This window comes from Entelurus aequoreus, linkage group LG25, assembly GCF_033978785.1.
Source record: "Entelurus aequoreus isolate RoL-2023_Sb linkage group LG25, RoL_Eaeq_v1.1, whole genome shotgun sequence".
In the NCBI taxonomy this organism is placed as follows: domain Eukaryota; kingdom Metazoa; phylum Chordata; class Actinopteri; order Syngnathiformes; family Syngnathidae; genus Entelurus; species Entelurus aequoreus.
Genome location: NC_084755.1, coordinates 29,985,640 through 30,001,137, shown reverse-complemented (window position 1 = coordinate 30,001,137; position 15,498 = coordinate 29,985,640). Strand labels below are relative to the sequence as shown.

Sequence of the window (15,498 nt, the reverse complement as noted above, 5' to 3'; positions counted from 1 at the left end):
ACTTATACTCAGGAGCGTCTTATGTGTGAAATGATTAACACATTACCGTAAAATATCAAATAATATTATTTAGCTCATTCACGTAAGAGACTAGACTTATAAGATTTCATGGGATTTAGCGATTAGGAGTGACAGATTGTTTGGTAAACGTATAGCATGTTCTATATGTTATAGTTATTTGAATGACTCTTACCATAATATGTTACGTTAACATACCAGGCACGTTCTCAGTTGGTTATTTATGCCTCATATAACGTACACTTATTCAGCCTGTTGTTCACTATTCTTTATTTATTTTAAATTGCCTTTCAAATGTCTATTCTTGGTGTTGGGTTTTATCAAATAAATTTCCCCAAAAAATGCGACTTATACTCCACTGCGACTTATATATGTTTTTTTTCCTTCTTTATTATGCATTTTCGGCCGTGCGACTTATACTCCGGAGCCATTTATAGTCCGAAAAATCCGGTAATACAAATTAAATATACTTTGTAAGCGAAATTTTGCACTTGAATAAATATGCACAACTTAAACGATAAACAAAATGGCTAAATAAAGTTATTGTGACCAAAATGATCACGGTTATCATTATTATCGCGGTGTTGTTGAATGTGGTCAAAAAGTACTTATACACACACTTAAATATTTCAACCAAGTTACATTTTTTTATTAACTAAAATAAATAGACACAATATACTTTCTTGGCAGAGGAAACATAATTTATTGTTCTGGCTTCATAAGACCCATATTGGTTTTATTTGTTTAAATTTCCGTCCATTTTCTACCGCTTGTCCCTTTCGGGGTTGCGGGGCGTGCTGGGGCCACCTCATTGCAGGGCCATGAATTTGTTTATCTTTAATTGTAAAGGGTAATCAGTTGTTTCACTTCTGGTTAATGTGACGTCACGTGAGTTCACTTCCCGTTGAACAGAGTTTCAACTTGACACATCCTTTACATTTAATATGAATACTGTAGCTCAGTTGTTTACACAGTCATTTGATTGGGGAACGACGTCAATGTCTGTTGTTTACATGTTAGCACTAAATCTAGTGCTAGTCAGTCCGTCCGTACAAGTGCAGTTATGAATGACAGTTCTTTCATCATTTTAATCCGTCGAGAGTTTTAAAGCGGTTATAACTACCACCGTTTATTTGTAGTACAAACTCGCCGAACACGCACAATAATAAAAAAAAAACCACAAACCTCAATATCAACGTAAGAGCCGCGGTTCCGCTTCGCCTCACAGAGTCAAATCACTTGATGAAGGACAAGATGTTTTCACCCCCGTCTTTTCTTTCCACTGAGGCACACACGTGCACAGCTGCTGAAACCGATGAAAAGCGTGAATGCTCTTGAAGCAAACACATAGCGATTTATCAATGCTGGAAAACTTACTGACTTCATTTTTATATATCGTCGATTCATTGACTTACCAAATATCAGCCCAGGCTTCTCTGAGAGTCTTTTAAGGTGACTGCTGATGTGGTGTAAACTTACTGTGAAGAAAGGATGTCAGCCGTAACTTGACAGAACTGCTACACATCTCTCCGCACGCAGCTCTGCAACTGGCCTTCAAAATAACATTTCTGTGTTTTGGCTGTGTATTTAGTCTAAAATAAGTGTTCTCAAAAAATAGTAAACATATTTACTGCTGTTATTTTGCACTTGAAGAAAGACTCTTAGAACTTTGAGTTGAAATTAAATTGGCCATGACACCCAGCCTTACCCGTGAACAGGATAGCAAGATACTTGAGGACTTCTGTCCCAACCTGCATAGTAAAAAAAACTCTACTTTGGATTACAATTTCAACTTTTTGGTAAAAACTACAATATACAACAGAGGAGTGGGGATTACGGATATCATCGTGCCATTTGTAATGAAATAGGTTAAAACAAAGGATAAATAATTGTATGTATACATTAGGGCTGTGAATCTTTGGGTGTCCCACGATTCGATTCCATATCGATTCTTGGGATCACGATTCGATTCAAAATCGATTTTTTATTTTTTTATTTTTTTTTTTCAATTCAACACGATTCTCGATTCAAAAACGATTTTTCCCCGATTCAAAACGATTCTCTATTCATTCAATACATAGGATTTCAGCAGGATCTACCCCAGTCTGCTGACATGCAAGCAGAGTAGTAGATTTTTGTAAAAGGCTTTTATAATTGCAAAGGACAATGTTTTATCAACTGATTGCAATAATGTAAATTTGTTTTAACTATTAAATAAACCAAAAATATGACTATTTTATCTTTGTGAAAATATTGGACACAGTGTGTTGTCAAGCTTATGAGATGCGATGCAAGTGTAAGCCACTGTGACACCATTGTTCTTTTTTTTATTTTTTATAAATGTCTAATGATAATGTCAATGAGGGATTTTTAATCACTGCTATGTTGAAATTGTAACTAATATTGATACTGTTGTTGATAATATTCATTTTTGTTTCACTACTTTTGTTTTGTTCTGTGTCGTGTTTGTGTCTCCTCTCAATTGCTCTGTTTATTGCAGTTCAGAGTGTTGCTGGGTCGGTTTTGGAATTGGATTGCATTGTTATGGTATTGCTGTGTATTGTTTTGTTGGATTGATTAATTTTAATTATAAATTTTTTTATTTTTTTTAATAAATAAAATAAAAAAATCGATTTTTTAAAAATGAGAATCGATTCTGAGTTGTATAACGTGAGAATCGCGATTCGTATTCGAATCGATTTTTTCCCACACCCCTAGTATACATATATTTAAACTGGGCAGTGTGACCTAAAAATACAATTTCAGATTTTTTCCACAAAAAAATGTTTTCCCCTATTTTTTTAAAGAAACCAATGACTACAAATGACAGAGATAATTTAGAACAAGTTTTGCTTTTATATGATCAAAACCTAGTAGTTTGAAATGACACCGCACCCTACTTTAAGCGAAATTCTAATTTGTATAATGTTATTTTTAGACTGGATATGAACTGTACTTTTTATGCAATAAGTTTCAAAGAACTGTATTAAGAGCTTTCTCTCGGGGGCAATGCTTCTGTTTGAATAAAATACAAAAATGTACATTGCATGCAAATAAATAATAATATCCAATATTGAGATTAATTAAGTGCAAACTTAAAACTTCCATCCATCTTCTTCCGCTTATCCGAGGTCGGGTCGCGGGGGCAGCAGCCTAAGCAGGGAAGCCCAGACTTCCCTATCCCCAGCCACTTCGTCCAGCTCTTCCCAAGGGATCCCGAGGCGTTCCCAGGCCAGTCGGGAGACATAGTCTTCCCAACGTGTCCTGGGTCTTCCCCGTGGCCTCCTTAAAACTTCTGCCTTGAAAAAAATACTTAGCACATACATACGTAACATTTCATATTGCATGCAAATAAATACACTCCACTAAATCAATGAAGATACCAATAACCTTTCAATATTAATACAAATCCAGCAGATCAGTACAGTGCAAACTTAAAACTTCTATTTTGATTAAAATACTACTGTAAATAAAAATGTATTATTGTACTTTGCATGCAAATAAAGTATAACACTAGTTTTAGAGTAAGTGCAGGCTTTACCTTAAATTATCTTGAGCTCCTTGTTAGTGTCAAGACAATGCACTTGTTATATATATTACTTTATTGATCATTAAATACGGCATATATATATTTTTTAAATTGTTTTGCTACAGCACACGTACAAGCTCTGTGCATTGTTCTCCTGCTGTACATGGTACCTGCTGTACGCTTCTTAGGTGGAGTTGTTGTTGTTGCGGTCTTGTTCGCCTTGAGAAGAGTTGCATTGCCCCCACTTGGCTCGATGCTCTGGAATAAGTTCGTTGTGCTGCTGCCTTTTTTACAGAAACTTTGCAACGTGCAGTCAGTTGTTCCACGCATGTTGCCTCCACTGGCAACAATAGCATTAGGCTTGTGGATCTCCGCTAAGGAAGCTCATTGGGCAAAAAAAAATATGCCAAAGCAAGAGGAAAAAAACTATTTTTATTTATTTATTTATTTGTATTTACGTATTTTTATTTCAATCGTCTGCATCAAAAAGCTAGAATTTATCTATAAAAGTGATTTATCGCCCAGGCCTAAGACAAATATGTGTGTCTATATTCATTATTTGCATCAACATTCCGCCCGATTGTAGCTGAGATAGGCTCCAGCGCCTATCAGTAGAAAATGGATGGATGGATTTCAGTTTTCATTGCATTGTTCCTTTTTGCTCTTTTTTCTGATTTGGGTTCATTGTTAAAGCACATGAAAGAAGATATTAAGAAAAGATGTGTTCCACAAATGGCCCCTCAGGCCACACTTTGAACACCACTGATTTACTTATTTTCACTAAGAGGCGAAGCGTTGCCAAATTGTCTCTAAGCTGAGTCTTGTTATGATTTGATTATACATTCTTATAAATTCACATCACATTGAAATTGCACTTTTACAACGGGAAAAGACTGATAAAGTATGATAAATGGAGTTTAGCACATACACATTTGAAAAGGTATTCATTGGATGTTTGCTATGTGGACACAACTTGTTAGCATCAACATACAAACTGTAGAGCAGGGGTGCCCACACTTTTTCTGCAGGCCAGCTACTTTTCAATTGACCAAGTGGATATACCGTATTTTTCGGACTATAAGTCGCTCCGGAGTATAAGTCGCACCGGCCGAAAATGCATAATAAAGAAGGGAAAAAACATATAAGTCGCACTGGAGTATAAGTCGCATTTTTTGGGGAAATGTATTTGATAAAACCCAACACCAAGAATAGACATTTGAAAGGCAATTTAAAATAAATAAAGAATAGTGAACAACAGGCTGAATAAGTGTACGTTTTATGAGGCATAAATAACCAACTGAGAACGTGCCTGGTATGTTAACGTAACATATTATTATTAACTATAACATATAGAACATGCTATACGTTTACCAAACAATCTGTCACTCCTAATCGCTAAATCCCATGAAATCTTATACGTCTAGTCTCTTACGTGAATGAGCTAAATAATATTATTTGATATTTTACGGTAATGTGTTAATAATTTCACACATAAGACGCTCATGAGTATAAGTCGCACCCCCGGCCAAACTATGAAAAAAACTGCGACTTATAGTCAGAAAAATACGGTACATTTATATGTAGAATTTATATTTATTTATGAAAGAGACGTTTTTGTTAACAAGTTAAATGTGTTTAATAATAATACAAGAATGTTTAACACATATAGATTCCTTTTTTTTAATGAAGACAAGAATATAATTATTTATTTATGAAAGAGATGTTTTTGTTGACAAGTTAAATGTGTTTAATAATAATACAAGAATGTTTAACACATAGATTCCTTTCTTTTATGAAGACAAGAATATAATTATTTATTTATGAAAGAGACGTTTTTGTTGACAAGTTAAATGTGTTTAATGATAATACAAGCATGTTTAACACATACAGATTCCTTTTTTTTATTGAAGACAAGAATATAAGTTGGTGTATTACCTGATTCTGATGACTTGCATTGATTGGAATCAGACAGTTGTGATGATAACGTCCGCATTTTCAAATGGAGGAGGAAAAAAAGTCCTAATTTCTGTCCAATACCACATGAAAGTGGTTGCTTTTTGCCATCTTATTTGTCCAGCTTCCATACTCCTTTTTATACACTTTACAAGAAATACTCCGTACCTTGCTAGCTTGTGCACGCCAGCTTTCGGAGACTCTTATTTTGTTAGCGCAGGCAGGATGAAGCAGCGCTTTTATTATGAAGACAGGAACTGTGCAGTCTGTCTTTAGAGTTTTGACGGCAGGCGCGATAGTCTGTTGAAATAAAAAGTGTTTCTCACCTTCCTGTAGGTCATTTTTCCTAATAATGATCTGGCAGCAGCCAGCGTCGTCTCACAAGACCCTCGGGTGCCGAGAATGTCAATCAAGTGACGTTGATGATCGCAAATTTTTAGGTCTATTTTTAAATGCCTGGCTGGTGATGGACTGACACACCCTCCGCCATAGACCTGTAGCTGGCGATGGACGTAATGTGCAGCCCTGGTGTAGATGCATGTGTTTGAATAAAACATTAGTTATGTAAGTGAAACATATAAGATGTTGGCTACAAAAATATAATACGACCTTGCTTTGTTTGCTGCTTTTATTATGCAGGATAAGGTCAAACATTTCACCACAATATTGGTCTTTTTCACTTTGACATCTACCCTTGGCCCTTTGCTCTCCTTCCACTCTGTCGTAGTTTTACTGAGCCATCTTTCTTTATCGGAACTCCGTTTTTATCTCCATGGCTAACAGTTGAGTGTGTTTTGTTCCCTCTCCAGGAGAGAACCCACTTGCATTCCTGCGGACCCAGCCCCAGTTTCTTCACATGAGACAGGCCATCCAGCAGAACCCAACCCTGCTTCCAGCTCTTCTGCAGCAGCTCGGCAGGGAGAACCCTCAACTCTTGCAGGTTACACCATCTCACACACACTCGTTCTGCGCTCTGTCCAAAGCCATTTCCACATATTAGATGTAGCAGAGGCATACTGTAGGACCTCGGTTTACTAACCTAATTGGTTCTTGAACATGGTTTGTAAATAGAAAAGTGTGTATATTGAAGCAATTTACTCAATAAGAAACAATGTACATGTGAATAATGAGTTCCAGCCTAGACAAAAGTCAATATTTTAGTAGAAGTTTGTACACTTTGATCACAATATAGTGCTATACAGTACTGTATATCAACAAGCGTGTGACAGTGATTTGTTGTCATCTAAATAAGAATTAAACAAGTCGTCTAGCATTCTGTAATTGCGGCTGTTGTGTTGGGAAAATAAGTTTCAGGAAAGCCTCCGACTGTGTTCCACCAATCAGCGTTCGACAGCACAGTCTGCCCCTGATGAGGAACATTCCAAAAGTCCCACCTAGCTGGCAGGAACTTTAAAGTTCATGAAGTACTAAATCTATCCGGGTAACTTTTGGCGGAAACACAAAGGAATTTTCTTAAATAGGAAAGTTCCTGGGCAGCACGGTGGAAGAGGGGTTAGTGCATCTGCCTCACAATACAAAGGTCCTGAGTTCAATCCTGGGCTCTGGATCTTTCTGTGTGGAGTTTGCATGTTCTCCCCGTGACTGCGTGGGTTCCCTCCGGGTACTCCAGCTTCCTCCCACCTCCAAAGACATGCAGCTGGGGATAGGTTGATGTTGTTTGTCTATCTGTGTTGGCCCTGCGATGAGGTGGCGACTTGTTCAGGGTGTTCCGCCTGTTTGTAGCTGAGATAGGCCCTAGCTCCCCCCGCAACCCCGAAGGGAATAAGCGGTAGAAAATGGATGGAGGAAAGTTCCTGCGGTGGAAAAGGACTTAAAGGCCTACTGAAATGATTTTTTTGAATTTAAACGGGAATAGCAGACCCATTCTATGTGTCATACTTGATCATTTCGCGATATTGCCATATTTTTGCTGAAAGGATTTAGTAGAGAAAATCGACGATAAAGTTTGCAACTTTTGCTCGCTGATAAAAAAAAGCCTTGCCTGTACCGGAAGTAGCGTGACGTCACAGGAGCTAGTATTCCTCACAATTCCCCATTGTTTACAATGGAGCGAGAGAGATTCGGACCGAGAAAGTGACGATTACCCCATTAATTTGAGCGAGGATGAAAGATTCGTAGATGAGGAACGTTACAGTGAAGGACTTGAGAGGCAGTGATGGACGTATCTTTTTTCGCTCTGACCGTAACTTAGGTACAAGCTGGCTCATTGGATTCCACACTCTCCTTTTTCTATTGTGGATCACGGATTTGTATTTTAAACCACCTGAGATACTATATCCTCTTGAAAATGAGAGTCGAGCACGCGAAATGGACATTTAAAGTGACTTTTATCTCCAAGACAATACATCGGTGACACACTTAGCTACTGAGCTAGCGCGATAGCATCGTTCTCAAATGAAGATAGAAACAAAATAAATAAACCCCTGACTGGAAGGATAGACAGAAGACCAACAATAATATTAAACCATGTACATGTAACTACACGGTTAAAAATTCTCAGCCTGGTAAGGCTTAACTATGCTGTTGCTAACGACGCTAAGGCTAAGTTAGCAACTTAGCAACCGGACCTCACAGAACTATGTACTCTCTCCTTTTTCTATTGTGGATCACAGATTTGTATTTTAAACCACCTCGGATACTATATCCTCTTGAAAATGAGAGTCGAGCACGCGAAATGGACATTTAAAGTGACTTATCTCCAAGACAATACATCGGTGACACACTTAGCTACTGAGCTAGCGCGATAGCATCGTTCTCAAATGAAGATAGAAACCCATCAACAGCCGTGCTCACCTGCATTCCAGCGATCAACGGCACGACGAAGGACTTCACCCGTGGGTTTGGCGGCAAGCATCGGCTAGGCGTAGTAAGTAGTCCTTGTTGTGTTGCTGTAAGTATTGTAATGCCCCGCAGTGGAGAAGGAGTCACACAGACGAGGACGCGCTGCTCAATCGCTTTATTAACAACTCACGCTCACACACACTCAAGTTCTCCGCAAACTCACTCGCGCATGCGCGTTCCCCAAACCCTTAAAGACACAGTAGACTAATGCAAATATCACAGATATTACAGTATTGTACTTAGCCGCTAAGACACCGATCGATCCCACCTACAACATTCTTCTTTGCAGTCTCCATTGTTCATTAAACAAATTGCAAAAGATTCACCAACACAGATGTCCAGAATAATGTGGAATTTTGTCGAAGAAAACAAGAGGCTTTTCTATCGGGTCCGATGGGGTCCAACCACTTCCGTTGCTTTTGTGACGTCACGCGCATAAATCATATCCAAAGGAGTTTTTCAACCGGAAGTGTGGCGGGAATTTTAAAATTGCACTTTATAAGTCAACCCGGCCGTATTGGCATGTGTTGCAATGTTAAGATTTCATCATTGATATATAAACTATCAGACTGCGTGGTTGGTAGTAGTGGCTTTCAGTAGGCCTTTAATGCTGTGGCTACTTCCTGTATGTTTCAAAGCACACGTCCCTTGTCCATTGCTTCATATTGGGCTAGAAAACTAGAACAATGTCGTAAAGCCCACCTAATAAGCACACTAAAAGTAGCCAACATTGGTGTGCTGAATGAACTGAGCAGCAGAGATCTATCAGCCAGCCACAATATAAGTGTCTGAAACCTTGATCCACTGGGACAACAGCAGCATATTTGTATTCAGCCTGTGGTTGGTAAATGTAAAGTTTGCACAATGGGGCGAGGTGTCACTGTCCTTGTGAAGTATTGATTTATGCCTTTTTTACCCTCTTTGCAGCAAATCAGTCAGCACCAGGAGCTGTTTATCCAGATGTTGAACGAGCCAGTGGGCGAAGGCGGCGAGGCCCCAGAGGTGGGAGACATTGGGGCTGCGGGCGAGGAGGGCGCGCCTGTCAACTATATCCAAGTCACACCTCAAGAGAAAGAAGCCATCGAGAGGGTGAGAGCAGTCATCCTTTCTTGAGTGTCCTTATTAGTGTGAGGACAGGTCAAGCTGAGCTTTTGCTGAGCTTTTTGTCTTTGTGTCATAAGAAGTGTGAGACATTTTCAACACTAGTATAGTTCATACTTCGCTTTTTGGGCCACAGTTTTTAGTTCTGTCTCGGTACGTTATTTGGCTGTGAAGAGAACGTGTTTTACTCTCAAAGTTATTTCTTTAATTTGCCTGTCGTTTTGCATTAAAGTACCAGTGGTTTACTGAATACTAGTAAATTACATTTTATTCCTCTATTTTCTACTTCAGTGTTTTGGCTGAAGGCAAGCGGTGACCCAGATTGCGAAATTAGTAAAAACATCACATATCTTTTCTGTAACTTGGCTCTCACCAGCGTCTGCTGCAGTGGACATAAAGGACTTATTTTTTCCTGAAATTTCTGGCAAAACACAAATGTCCATTGCAGTGGACGTTGGTTCTCAGGAGGTTAAGGAAAATACATGAAAGTTGTTTTTTTTTATTGATTGAAACATTTATTAGTAGATTGCACAGTACAGTACATATTCCATACAATTGACCACTAAATGGTAACACCCGAATAAGTTTTTCAACTTGTTTAAGTCGGGGTCCACGTAGATCAATTCATGGTACAAATATATACTTTCAGCATAATACAGTCAGCACACAAGTTAATCATCAGAGTATATACATTGAATTATTTACATTATGTACAATATTTACAATCCAGGGGTTGGATGGGGGGGGGGGGGGGGGGTTAGGTTTATTGATATCAGCACTTCAGTCATCAACAATTGCATCCTAAGAGAAATAGACATTGAAACAGTGTAGGTCTGACTTGGTAGGATATGTACAACGAGCAGTGAACATAGTGAGTTAGAAAGCAAAAGAACAAGTATATACATTTGATTACCGTATTTTTCGGAGTATAAGTCGCACCGGCCGAAAATGCATAATAAAGAAGGAAAAAAACATATATAAGTCGCATTTTTTGGGGAAATTTATTTGATAAAACCCAACACCAGAAATAGACATTTGAAAGGCAATTTAAAATAAATAAAGAATAGTGAACAACAGGCTGAATAAGTGTACGTTATATGAGGCATAAATAACCAACTGAGAACGTGCCTGGTATGTTAACGTAACATATTATGGTAAGAGTCATTCAAATAACTATAACATATAGAACATGCTATACGTTTACCAAACAATCTGTCACTCCTAATCGCTAAATCCCATGAAATCTTATACGTCTCTAGTCTCTTACGTGAATGAGCAAAATAATATTTGATATTTTACGCTAATGTGTTAATAATTCCACACATAAGTCACTCCTGAGTATAAGTCGCATCCCTGGCCAAACTATGAAAAAAACTGCGACTTATAGTCCGAAAAATACGGTATTTACATTTGGTTATTTACAATCCGGGGAGGTGGGATGTGGAGGGGGGAGGGTGTTAGTCAAGGATTGAAGTTGACTGGAGGTGTTCTTTTAGTGCGTTTTGAAGGAGGATAGAGAAGGCCTTTCTTTTACACCTGTTGGGAGCGCATTCCATATTGATGTGGCATAGAAGGAAAATGAGTTAAGACCTTTGTTAGATCGGAATCTGGGTTTAACGGGGTTAGTGGAGCTCCCCCTGGTGTTGTGGTTATGGCGGTCATCGGTATCAGGGAGGTGTAGCGGATTTTATAGACTAGGCTCAGTGCAAGTTGTTTGAGGTAGAGTCAAATAAATGCTTGCCAACACAAAAACAAGTTGTATGATTGTATCAGGAACAACATGTTGTTTTTATCCACACAGTCATAGGTTGTTAGTGCATTTTGTATCAGAGGAGTTCAATCAGAGCAAACACAAAAGTGCCACTAAAAAAATGGATTGAGGATCAAACAATATAATTTACTATCACAGTTACCATAACCAAAATGATCATGGTTATTAACGTTATCACGGCATTGTTAAATGTCCTCAAAAAGTACTGATACATCCAGATAGTATTCACAGCGCTTCAATTTTTCCACATTTTATGTTACAGCCTTATTCCAAATATAATTTTTCTCAAAATTCTACACACAATACCCCATAAGTTGTAAAAAATATATACAGTAGAGGCCAAAAGTTTGGACACACCTTCTCATTCAATGTGCTTTCTTTATTTTCATGACTATTTACATTGTAGATTGTCACTGAAGGCATCAGAACTATGAATGAACACATGTGGAGTTATGTACTTAACAAAAAAGGTGAAATAACTGAAAACATGTTTTATATTCTAGTTTCTTCAAAATAGCCACCCTTTACTCTGATTACTGTTTTGCACACACCATGCGCTTCAAGCACACCTTTGAAAGTGAAAACCATTTCAGGTGACTAACTCTTGAAGTTCATGGAAAGAATGCCAAGAGTGTGCAAAGCAGTAATCAGAGTAAAGGGTGTCTATTTTGAAGAAACTAGAATATAAAACATGTTTTCAGTTATTTCACCTTTTTTTGTTAAGTACATAACTCCACATGTGTTCATTCATAGTTTTGATGCCTTCAGTGACAATCTACAATGTAAATAGTCATGAAAATAAAGAAATAGGTATGTCCAAACCTTTGGCCTGTACTGTATATATTTTTGCAGATGTATTAAAAAACAACAACATGTACATATAAGTATTCACAGATTTTGCTCAATACTTTGTTGACGCAGCAATTACAACCTCAAGTCTTTTTGAATACGACGCCACAAGCTTGGCACACCTACCTGTAGTCAGTTTCACCCATTCCTCTCAAGCGTTGGTTTTCATCCGGGATGTCTCGGTGCATTGTTGCATCCATCTTAGTCTAGTCAGGGAGGTGAGCAAGAACCCCATGGTCACTCTTTTGGACTGAAGAGTCACACTGGATGATAAATGGAAGTGCTTGTAGCCATGTAGAGTAACGCTGCCATCTGCTGGACAGAATTATAACCACAGTGTAGTGAGGGTGAACAAAATACGACTTCTTCATTGTGACATGTGACTATGAATAAATACATGTAGTGTATAAGCGTGTTTTTATATCCCGTATCTTTCGGACTATAAGTCGCAGTTTTTTTCATAGTTTGGCCGGGGGTGCGACTTATACCCAGGAGCGACTTATGTGTGAAATTATTAACACATTACCGTAAAATATCAAATAATATTATTTAGCTCATTCACGTAAGAGACTAGAGCAGTGGTTCATAACCTTGTTGGAGGTACCGAACTCCACCAGTTTCATATGTGCATTCACCGAACCCTTCTTTAGTGAAAAATAAAATATATATATATTTTTTCAAATTCAAGACAAAGTTATATGTTTTTGGTAACACTTTAGTATGGGGAACATATTCTAAGTAACAAAGACTTAATTTAGAGTTATTTGGACACTAGGGGAACATATTCTAAGTAATAACGACTTAATTTAGAGTTATTTGGTTAGGTTTAGGGTCAGGGTTAGAGTTATAATAAGGCCATGCCAAATAAGGCATTAATAAGTACTTAATAATGACTAGTTAAGAGCCAATATGTTACTAATTTGCATGTTAATAAGCAACTAATTAATGGTGAATATGTTCCCCATACTAAAGTGTTACCATGTTTTTTTACTGGTGCATAAAATGAACCGTGCATGAACATCACCTTGTTCAAACAACAAAACCAACACAGTGCATAAACTACAACAAATTACACACCTGCAAATCAGTCAGCTGTTGCCGTATCCGTAATACGCCGATAGGGAGAAGTTTGTATTTACACGATGAGTCGGGTGTGTCTTGACCTCCGCCGAACCCAGGTTAAGAACCACTGGACTAGACGTATAAGATTTCATGGGATTTAGCGATTAGGAGTGACAGATTGTTTGGTAAACGTATAGCATGTTCTATATGTTATACTTATTTGAATGACTCTTACCATAATATGTTACGTTAACATACCAGGCACGTTCTCAGTTGGTTATTTATGCCTCATATAACGTACACTTATTCAGCCTGTTGTTCACTATTCTTTATTTATTTTAAATTGCCTTTCAAATGTCTATTCTTGCTGTTGAGTTTTATCAAATACATTTCCCCAAAAAATGCGACTTATACTCCAGTGCAACTTATGTTTTTTTCCTTCTTTTTTATGCATTTTCGGCCGGTGCGATTTATAGTCCGGAAAATACAGTACATGAATAAATGTATTTATATACATTTACAATGTGTATTTCACATTTGAAATCCATCTTTCTTTTCTCTATCAGCTAAAAGCGCTGGGCTTCCCCGAGGCCTTGGTCATCCAGGCCTACTTTGCCTGCGAAAAGAACGAGAACCTGGCCGCCAATTTCCTCCTCAACCAGGGCCTGGAAGACGACTGAAGAAGCCGAAGCCCACCGCCGTCCTGCTCCCGCCCTCCCCCCTTCAAAGACTGGACCCCCAATTCACTGTACAGCCACCAACCTCAGCTCCACCCAACAAAAAGGGGGAGAGCCGGAAGGGGGGAGGGGTTGGGATAGGACGGGGTCAGCTTATGACGATTTAAAGAAGAAAAAAAACGAGGCAAATTTGTGCAGGAAGGTCATGATAAGTTAGCTCATGGAAGGTAAAAAGTGGAAAAATGGTTGAATCCACGTGAATTCCAATGGAATGTGTGGTCTTTGTTTGATTTTAGATGCGCTTGGTGAACACTAAAGGGGGGCTGAAGTTGCTGCGCTTGTTGTGTGCGTGCAGATGTGATACAGTTCCAAAACAAAACTACGTAATCAGTTTGCATGGTCTAAGTTTGTTAATGCTGTAGCAACATGTTGGGAAGTGGGCGGGATGAACAGGCAACATTTGGGCTTCCCTTCTTCCTCACCTTTTCTCTGTCCGCAAAGGCAGCAGCCAATCACAATCTTTTTTCTTTTCCTGTAACTTCAAATCCCTCAAAATGAACTTGTTAGCTCCGCTCGTAGCTTTTGACGTCATACATTGCCCAGAAAACCTCTTGTGCAGATTACAAACTTTACTTTTGTTCAAAAATCAAGTTGCTGCTTATAAGTAAAAAAGCAAAACAAAAGAGAACAGATCTTCTGGTCCAAAAGCTCAAGTCGCTCAATTTTAGGTATTTTATACATTTTAGTTGTGGACTCTCCACTATATTCTTATTTTTGCACGCGCTGCTTGTGCAAGACAACAAACACAATGATTCCAGTTGCCTCCATTCAACCTTGATGGACATAAACATGTGAATATTAAAATATAGTCAATTCACTACACACAGAAAGGAACTCCTAAGAATTTATTTGATTTAAAATTTGGAGGATTAGGTCTTAGTGACAAAAAACAATTAGCGGAAAAGGTTCAACTGGTGTCAAACTAATTGCTCCACAATGCTAGTTGCCCCCAGGTCACTTCATTTTACATGTCTGGAAATAATGTTTGTCAATACGGCATTTGTTCTTTATTGATACATGTATTTCCATTTGGGCAGAAAGAAATATGTGTCCAAATGCAGTTTGAAATTCAATATTTGATACACCAAACTATTTTAGGATTATTTTTGTCATTGAAATCCTTTTCAAATAAAAATGTTATAAACGCGTTCGAAATAGCTGATCACCAGCAAGTTTTTAATCAGTTGGTTTGGTAATCAAAGGGGCAATTATGTACCGTATTTTCCGGACTATAGAGCTGCACCCATTCAATATCAGAAAAATAAAAAAGTTTTCCATAAGTTAGCTGCACCGGACTATAAGCCGCAGATATATACATACATTGTGCAAGGAGTTATTTACACAGACAGATTTTGTAAATGTTTACGTAAAACTGCTGAGCAAAAACAAACAGAAGTCATTGTCACGGACCCACTAGCTGCGGAAGCTAACTCCAATCGGCTAAACAGACTTAACAAATGTTTTAGTGAATTTTCGAAACTCAAAAATACAAAAAGAAGTGCTATTGTAAGTTCAAATGATTACCAAAGACACTTGTAAACGTGTTAGCGTATTAGTTAATGCTAACGACACTAACTTGCTTACGATAGTACGTACAAATATGCATGAAAACACTC

At 38.1% G+C, this 15,498-nt stretch overlaps 1 protein-coding gene and 1 long non-coding RNA gene across 2 annotated transcripts in view; one reads left to right on the top strand and one right to left on the bottom strand.

Annotated features, from left to right (window-relative positions):
• LOC133642643 (UV excision repair protein RAD23 homolog A-like) overlaps positions 1 to 15,498 on the top strand; it is a 41,640-nt gene that overhangs the window by 25,314 nt on the left and 828 nt on the right. The window contains exons 7-9 of the mRNA XM_062036976.1: positions 6,310 to 6,440; positions 9,290 to 9,451; positions 13,712 to 15,498. The exon at positions 13,712 to 15,498 is cut by the window's right edge and continues 828 nt beyond it. Coding sequence (XP_061892960.1) covers positions 6,310 to 6,440; positions 9,290 to 9,451; positions 13,712 to 13,825 — 407 coding nt within the window. The 3' untranslated portion in view covers positions 13,826 to 15,498. The remainder of the gene's footprint in view (positions 1 to 6,309; positions 6,441 to 9,289; positions 9,452 to 13,711) is intronic.
• LOC133642645 (uncharacterized) overlaps positions 10,561 to 15,498 on the bottom strand; it is a 28,130-nt gene continuing 23,192 nt past the window's right edge. The window contains exons 3-4 of the long non-coding RNA XR_009824561.1: positions 12,210 to 12,395; positions 10,561 to 10,999 (exon numbers count right to left, since the gene is read on the bottom strand). This is a non-coding gene — a long non-coding RNA (uncharacterized LOC133642645). The remainder of the gene's footprint in view (positions 11,000 to 12,209; positions 12,396 to 15,498) is intronic.